General features: G+C 32.0%; 1 protein-coding gene across 3 annotated transcripts; it reads left to right on the top strand.

Moving 5' to 3' along the window:
- LOC107638465 (altered inheritance rate of mitochondria protein 25) lies at positions 300–8,710 on the top strand. Of its 3 annotated transcripts, none has more exons than XM_016341760.2 (14): positions 300–480; positions 556–606; positions 1,046–1,197; positions 4,049–4,447; positions 4,745–4,831; positions 5,060–5,101; positions 5,221–5,265; positions 6,210–6,275; positions 6,422–6,478; positions 6,565–6,626; positions 7,003–7,123; positions 7,984–8,061; positions 8,136–8,242; positions 8,329–8,710. In XM_016341760.2, exons 4-14 carry the CDS (start codon positions 4,049–4,051, stop codon positions 8,357–8,359), a joined length of 1,095 nt encoding a protein of 364 aa, XP_016197246.1. In that variant the 5' UTR covers positions 300–480; positions 556–606; positions 1,046–1,197; the 3' UTR covers positions 8,360–8,710. The 3 variants fall into 3 exon arrangements, with proteins under 3 accessions (XP_016197246.1, XP_016197245.1, XP_020976141.1); XM_016341759.2 differs by having other exon boundaries at positions 4,028–4,447; XM_021120482.1 differs by lacking the exon at positions 556–606 and having other exon boundaries at positions 4,028–4,447.

The following is a 9,076-nucleotide window of genomic DNA, read 5'->3' as shown; positions in this document are numbered from 1 at the left end:
ATATATATAATATTAAAAGTATAGATTAAATGTATAGAGGATATGCGTATTAATAATTTAATATATATATATATTTTTTTAAATATTTTTTAATATATATAAGTTATAATTTATTGATATAAAATTATAGATTATGTTCCTATTATTTAAGCCAGCTCGAGCTTGAGCTTACGAATTAAGTTCAATTATTAATAAGTCGAGTCGTGTCAAACTTAATTTTCGTGAGTCCAGCCCTAACTAGAGCTTTTCTCTAAATAAATTACTAGCAAATTTTATTACAAAAGAATTTCGAAACCAACTTCCCCAATTTACCACGGTTTAACACTTTTAACCCCATTTCAGAAAGTAAAATGCAAGGGCTCCCCCATTTCACCTCCGCCATTTCAGTACCAGCTCCCCCTCTCCGTTGCTGCCGCGCCGCCGTCGCTCTTTCATAGCCGCCGTTGTTGCCGCTGCGCTAGTCTTCCCCTTCAATTGACGGTAACCCTCATCCTTTCTTTTCTCTTATTTAACCTTCTCCAATGAAATCTAATTCCAGTTCTGATTTTGTTGCAGATTTCTAACTTCTTGTTAATGGATGAAATTTTTTGGTAGTCATCAAGCTAGGTATTTAAGCCCAAAATCGCATATCTCTTACTTCTTGTTGCCTCTGCTTGATAATTTTGTTGGTTGGTCTAGTCGGTATAATATATATGCATCATCAGTCTCAATTTTCATATCATTTGTTACGTTCTTTATACTAGTTTGTGCTTCATTCTTTCTGATCTGTGTATAGATCCGAATGATAATGATTAAGATAGGGAAAACATATTCAGTAGGATCTTTCTTTTTTATTCATGGATGAGAATAAAGCTAGCTACAACAAAAAGGCTTGCTTTGATTTCAATCTAGTTCGTAGTCCCTTTCCCTTCTCTGGTTCTCTTGTTCTTGTTTGAATTATGTTATATGGTTAACAAGATTTTAACCTTTATTTGATAACATCCCCTAAAGCAAGGGATACTGATACATATAGTTTGGATTTTGTTTGTATTGGGCATCATCACAGTTCATGACATCAAAACAAAACACAACAAGGAGCAACACTGCTACATAGAGAAAGAGAAGAAAGAGAAGAGGAAGGAGAAGGAGAAGAAAGAGGAGAAGAGTCATTCACTTCTTTTGAGATCTTTTGATTTCAAGGCCACAGCTTTGAGCCAGGTTTCTCTCTTTGTTTTATCTTTTTTCTCATTTTTTTAATTATTGCAATGTAGGTGTTTGATCATTTGCCTCAACTAGCTTATATAGCATTTTTAGCTATGTGCTGATTTGGAGGTCTCTCTCTTATGGTTCTGTTATGAATTTTTTCCACATATAAAAGTAATAATATTTGAATCTATACTAGCTTGCTATTACTATTGTTACTACTTTATTCAATTCAATTTTAATGAATCTGTTGGAATTTGTTGGTGACACTCACTATTACTACTTCTGGTTCTGTCCTACTATTACTACTTTATTCAATTCAATTTTTACTGCAACTTTTTACTTTCCTTGTTATACTTACTTATACCTACTTAACCATTCTATTTTACATCAAATAGTTATTTCACTAGGTCTTATAACTAAGTGGTGTGGGTTTAATCTCCCACTCTTGTAGAACAACATTTTAAGCCTAGCTGTTATGACCCTTCACTAGGAAAATATTAAGAGTAAAGCATTGACCATATAGTGGAAGTTCACAAAGTTGAGTATGATAACTATTAGATGGAAAAAGGTCAACTGTCAAACGAAAACTGATCAATACAAGTAAGTAACAGTTCTATGATATGATTATATAATTGACAAAAATTAGTAAATGATTGAAAATAATAAAAAAATTTATTGTTAAATACTATTATAAATTGTATATAGTTCAACATAAAACTAAAAAAAATATTATAAATTCTCAACAATCCTTTTTAAAAAGCAGCAGATTAATATTTTAAATTTGATCTCTTTATTTCTGTCAACCTTGAATGAAGATTCAGAATAATTTTTTGCTGAAAAAGATTATTTGTGAATATGCTATTTTGCCTATTCTATTTTTCCTTTTCTTTTTTGGTATTTTATTATGTCCCTCCTACAACATGTTAAATTTAACAAATTGATGTGACACTAACGCCATGCCTTTGGCCTATATTTTTGTCAATGATCTTACACATAATGCCAACTTTGTTTTGGAATCAAAGTCCATTTCTTTCCGCAATTTTTGTTAATATATAGTAGGCATTGTTCAATTTTGAAATCATCTGAAATTGTGGTCTTATTTCAAGTCTCAATTTAACAGAGATCCCATATTTGATATGTTCAAAAGCGATATTAAATCTTTTTTTCAGATCAGAGGTCATTTCAGACATTCTACAATTTGAAAAAAAAAAATATAATTTAGAACAAATTATAAGTAGAATAAAGTAGAATAATTAAAAAGATTATAGCAATATAAAATAAATGCAAAGAGAGATAAAGATCACCAAGTCTAATATCAACCCTTCTGATTCATTTGAACTCAGATTTTCTGATACATTTGAACCAAGTTCAATAAAAACTGGCTGATTGAACTGATATCTAATATAAAGTAGTACATCTGACAAAATCACAGCAAATCAAGTTTTAAAAGTATTCATATATTAATTAATGGTGGAACAAAAGCTTTAAATTTGTAACGAAACTTAAGCCTTCAATAATTGTCTCAACTACATAGGATCAAGAATATTATTTTGTTGAATGAAAAATACACACATATATACTAAGGAAGCATTATTGTCCTAAAGCATGAGAATGAGATTCTGCTTGAAGGTGATTATATAAAGGGAATAGACGGAAGATTTATTGAGTTAGATAGAATTTTGTGTTAAATATTTCAGTGTCTCATTAATGCATAAAAGATTAACAACTTCCTCTGTAAAGTATGATAAAACTTAAAAGTCCCAGCATGTTAAGCATTCTTATTACTGTAGTTTCTTTTTTTATTATAGAGAGCAAAACATTAAATGCTCAACCAAAATTAAATGATTACATTATTTTATGAATCAGCTAATAACAAATGAAGTACTTTTTCCATGAAATCAAACTATCTAATTATACTATTTATTACTTCTGGTTAGAATTATTGGAATAGAAAAGGTAAAAGAGATTGAGAGTGGACAAATAAATTCAAAATAGTATGTATTTATATGGCTGTATAAGTTGCTGTTTTCTTTTTCTTTACACATTATTGGATAAAAGGTATTATTTTTAATTTATCACAATAAAAATATTGAGAAAAAGCTTGATATTGTTTTCTTATTAAAGCATGACGCAATAAATTGAATTACATTGTATTATGATTTTTTCTTATTGAACATAGCTATATGAATACTCAAGTTTGACACCTAGTAAGGTACCTGTTTTTTTATTTTAGTTAGAAACTTTTTAGCCCCAACTTTAATTCTTCAAGAGGGAAAAGAAAAGAAAAAAATAAAATAAAATAAAAGGTAGATATCTAATGTTATACCTAGGCTTGGTGTTCAAATATAAGTGTTCAAGGTAGATATATATTGTTGTCTTCTTATTGATGGTAACAATTTTATTCGATAAAAAAAAAAAAACTATCGAAAATTAGATCAAATGAACAGGAAATAAGAAATTGGAGAAAGCAAATTAATTATGCAAGTAATGTGAAGATGCCCTATGAAATGAAAAGCTTTGTCCAATAAAGGGATAACGAATAATAGGGATAGGAACATCATCTAAGAATAAAAATTGATGATATATGCGAAAACTAAATGGCAGACTTTGACATTTCAGATAAATGGCGAACATTTAAAAGGATCAGATAAAGGTTCTTTTCTTTTTGTGTGAATGTGTTTTCCTGGGAATTTTATTGTGTGTGAACTGTTAAAAGGATCAGAAGGATTATTTATTCGAATCAAATGTGCCCTACTCATAGCCCTTTTGTTTTCCCCTCAATTTTCATATCCCATATCCATATAACATAGCTTCAATGTAAATCTATGTTTATTCATCAAAGTTGTAATCTTTTGGATTGAAGATGAATTGGACAAAGTACGGTAGGAGCTGCTTCTCTAAGATAACCGATCCCCATGTCTATGGGCTTTTGGGTCTTCAACAAAATGTTGCTAGGAACTACAACAATAACATTCCCATCATTGTGTGTCGGCTATTTGGAAGCGGCGTTGGCCGTGGAAATGAAGCTGATCATCAGTTGAGTAGGGAATTCCTTGTGAAGCTTTGGGCTGCTGATAGGAAAATGGGGAAGCACCCCATAGAGAAACAACGGATGAGACTGCTTGATGGTGATCGCAGAGGGTTTTTCAATTCCTCTGTTGCTGAAGACAGCGGAGTCAAAAGGAGAGGTAAAAAGCTCTTGAAGCAACCTCCAATTAGTCAATCTGTTTCTGAGGTTTTGAAAGCAGAATCTCCCGAAGAGGTGAGTCTTCTAATCAGACAAGTTAATTTTCCATTAGTTCGTTTGTGTTTTGGCTGCCATATAATTGAAATTTAACTTAAGTTTGCTAATTGCTATTTGGGGTATGAAAAATATAGCGAAGGTATGTTTGGTGTAGTAGCTTATCTTCATGTAAAACAAGCATATGGGTACTTTAGGGTGTAACTAGTTTTAAACCTATACCTTGATGATGTCTCAAGTCATGTAGATTATCAGTGGTTCTGTGTCAAATTTAAGACTAAAATAATGAAACGTTCTCTATTTGTCCTCTAATATTAGGCCAAGTTAGCACCTTTGGTTGCGAGGTCCAACTTGCTAATTACCAGAGATATTGAGTGGGCAAATCTTGTATTTGGCTTTGAGCAGGTGATCCTCTTATTCTTCAATGGTTGTTTTTGTCTTGATAGAGATATTTTAATGATCTGTTTTGTTTTGTTCATCTCGTTAGGGGCAGTACATACTTTGCATTGAGTTTCTGGGGCATAATTCTTACAGTTTCCAACAAATTATTTGTCTATTTATTTATTTATTTATTTATTTGTTTCCTACTATTTTATCTTTGACTGTTTGAGTTCTTTTATTTTGTTTTTGAAGGAAAATCGTTACGCCATTGTAGATCCGTGCTACCCTAAATCGGTTAGTTATAATTTTCATCACCTTTTTCATCATGACAGTTATAGTTTATGCTCGTATTTTCTTTACATTCCTACTAACAATGATGGTTGAACTTGTTTTCTATGGTTGCTACGATATAGCCTGTAGGTTTCATTCGTGAACAGAGCAATGTGCTTGCCAGGCAGGTATCCAAATAATCAATTTAAATCTCAATTCTTGTACTTGTTTATTTTAGACAATGCTATTTTTCATGTATAATCCATATGGTAAGAAATTAATGAGTAAATGGTCTGTTTTGCCTTTGTCGTGTATATACTGTAATATTAATAACTTCGAAATGGCTGTGTATTCTATTTAGATGAATGCTTTGGCTGTATTATTCATTTCTGTATCAGTCTAGACATCTACACTTCTAATTTTCTAAGAAAAGGAAGTAAATTATTACTTAAAATGTAGCGGGCAGATATCACAATGGAAAGAAACATGGTATTAGGCCTATAAAAGATTGATGACTAATCTAATGATTCAGAAAACACAACTAAAGTTGTCTGATAGGTTCCCAAGGTAATGGGTATTCGTGAATTTGCATAAATGGCATTTATCAAATTTACGCACTCACTCTAGATCTCTCATTCGGTGTTTATCTCCCAATCTAAATCAACAGGTAACAAGCCTCAGTATTAGCCACCATTGCATGTTCATAAGGAAGGATAGACCTAACTTAACTTCTATTAAAACATAATGCATAGTTGTAGAAATAGTGCAATTTAAAGATTTGTATCTACTGATTCAATGTTATTTTACAATGCTAATTCTAAATATTGGAGAGACAATCACACAAATGGTTGGAATCTTAGCACGAATTGCTGGCATCATGTTAAAAATCGTGAATCAGCAGAATTGCAATGTTATGATGATTTAGGAATTAGGATGCTAATATTGGTTGGGTTATGTGGGTAGAAAAGTTAGTCTTCTATGAACAATGAATCATTGAATCTAATTTATGGTATAATTTCTTAATTTGGAAACCACATTTGATTTGGTTGTCTTTTGCGCTATTCATGTTTTCAATATGAATTTTGTTTACATACTTGTTTATTTGATTCCGTTTGATCTTTTCTTACTGTAGTTTCTTCGTCTACGGCGGCCTTTCATTGCATACATAACTGATGGTTTGGGGAACGAGCTTTTCAGGGTGAGGAAAACACATCACTTTCCAGTTTGGTTGTTCACAATGCACATAAGAAGTTAATTTTAAGACACACTAGTATATTAGTAGAACACCTGTCTCAATTAGTTTATCGTTTACCCTGAGTTGAGTTTATGTTCTTCTACGGTTAGGTTCGCAGACCATTTTGGTGGATAACGAGCTCAATTTATGCAGAAATTGATGGTAAGGTATGGCATTTACGCTGAAGTTCTACCTTGTTACACTGTTAAATTCCTCAGCAACTCGGTTGTTAATTGTGTTGATATCTATTCAGGAAGTTGGAGTAGTTCACCAGAGATGGCATCTTTGGAGGAGAATCTATGATTTGTACCTAGGGTAATATCAAGATGCAATGTGTTGATTTATAGTATTTGTAACTGCCAAAATCATAACATGCTTTGCTCTATTTAGTTGTCTTTTAGATCCAAATGTTCTGTTTGAGAAAATTTAAGCTGGGTTAAGCCTATACGTAAATTGTTGTTCACTTTTCTATAAGTTTGTCTTAACCGAAAAAAGTGGTATGTTAATTTAGCTGTCTATGGAACTATGGAAGTAATGCTTGCTGCATTATTTAAATTTATGCAGTTTCATGTTTTGTATCCTTAGCAACTTGCATTATATATTGGATTCATTGCTTTCTAACTCACCTTAAGTTTAACTATTTGACAAATCTGTTCTGCAAAATGCAACTTTGGTACAATAATGCTTTCAGGAATAAACAATTTGCTGTGGTTGAGAATCCTGGCCTTTGGAATTGGACTTTCACCTTGAAAGATATTAACGGTGAGGTTCTAGCTCAGATAGATCGTGATTGGAGAGGTTTTGGCTTTGAGGTAGGTTTATGACATTTATTATTTTTATTTTCACTTTTGTGTAATGGCTTTTGGAACGTTTTGTCAAACATGCTTGTTGATTATCAGTTATTTTTAAACATTATTAAAAAAGAGATTGCAAATTTTTGAATAAGTTTTATTTTGGAAAAAATTAATGATAATTTTTGGTCCATCATCTTGAGTTTGAACCCTGATATTGTAATGGAGAAAACTCTTCTCCCCATAACTTTTTCTTGCCAAGAAAAGAAAATTTAGGGCTTTCATATATGAGAACCATAACTGCTAGTGACTTGTGGAAAGAGCCAGTATGACAAAAATGGATCTATATCAGTAGAAATCAGAATGAGAAAAATATTTAACTCGCTGAATTAACTAGCACTATAGGATAAAAGAAGGGAATAAGAAAAAAAAGGCGCTAATAAAGGGATCACAGTTCATGCAGTAGTTTAAGTATTTTAGCAGCCGTATTTTACTTTTGTTTTATATTTCCATTTTTTCCCCATTGAAGCCACCTTAGATGGTTATGCTGTTACTATCCAAGGGCTAGGATTTGATTCGATAGGGGGTTTCTATACTATATTATAAATGGATTAATAACCGTAATTAATTAGTTCAGATTTTTCTTAAAACTGAAGCCTTTCAGGACCAGATCTCCTTTGGCCTTTGTTTTTCTTCCTATTTCGTAAGTGCTACGTATTTAAATTTGGTTCTCCCATCATCTATCAGCTTGTCTTGTATTCTAAAGTCACCTAACTGAATTGGACTGAGAATTTCATGTTCAAATTTTCAGACTTTCTATCTTGTATAATGCATTTTAACTGAGAGGTGACATATCATTTATATATTTGCTTTATGTGAAGCTTTTGACTGATGCTGGTCAATATGTTATTCGGTTTGGGATCTCAGATCCAGACTTGAAGATTGGCCGTGCTTCCAAGGTAGTGTCCCTTGTTTTCGACGAATACTTTTCTGTGCTTTTCTAATTACTGATAAATATGATATTCCTTCGCAGATGGAGGAACTAGAAGTTATTCGCCCACTGACCCTGGCGGAGAGAGCTGTAGCAGTAGCTCTTGCCATATCACTAGATAATGACTTTTTCTCAAGACATGGAGGCTGGTAATAAGCTATTTTGAATTTTTCTATCTTTTGCTTCTGAAAGCGTTGGAATAAGTACTGAATTTGGTTTTCATTTGTGATGTTAGGGGATTACCGTTCTTTGTTGCAACCGAATAAACTCGATTTGGCAATGTTACTTGATGATTGCATAATTCCTGAAGCCATTCTCTACCATGTATGTGTGTGTGTGTTGTTAAAAAAATGGTGTTACAAGCTAACGCTGTTCTTGGCTCAATAGAGATACTCACGACAATTGGTATGAAATCCATTTATCCATGTAAGAAAATCAGACTACAACTCTTGTACTTAAATCTGATGATTCCTTAGCTGAATGGCAAGGTCAGTGATGTGCCAACTATTGCAATGTGATGATAAGGCAGAAAGTGATTGATTGAGATATCATATTCTTACATACAGGATGTCACAAAACCTTGATTTATGGAATTGTGCAGTGTGGAACTTTTTATACTGTGTAGTTATTTGAATTTGGTGCAATTGTTAAATTTAAAAATGTCAGCCAAATGAATAATAGTAAGTACGTTAACAATAAGAAATAACTAACAAATGGCTAATGATTTATATGAACAATAATAGTTGTTTAGACACAGACCGAACAAATTAGGTCTGATATGCACCTGATTCAACAGCAGATTGCAGAATTCCGATTTGGGTCCAACCAGTTTGTGGAGCGTGAAGAAAATTTTTTGTGGGCCAAAAAATTTTATAATAAAAATTACATGATGATATTTATATTAAGACAATATATATATTATGAGAATGACATTTTTATATGAGAATATGAATATATTTATAGCCAATTAATTGATTTAAATA

Source organism: Arachis ipaensis, chromosome B04 (assembly GCF_000816755.2).
Source record: "Arachis ipaensis cultivar K30076 chromosome B04, Araip1.1, whole genome shotgun sequence".
Lineage (NCBI taxonomy): Eukaryota > Viridiplantae > Streptophyta > Magnoliopsida > Fabales > Fabaceae > Arachis > Arachis ipaensis.
Note: the sequence above shows the minus strand (reverse complement) of the source record. Positions and strands in the feature narration are given on the sequence as shown.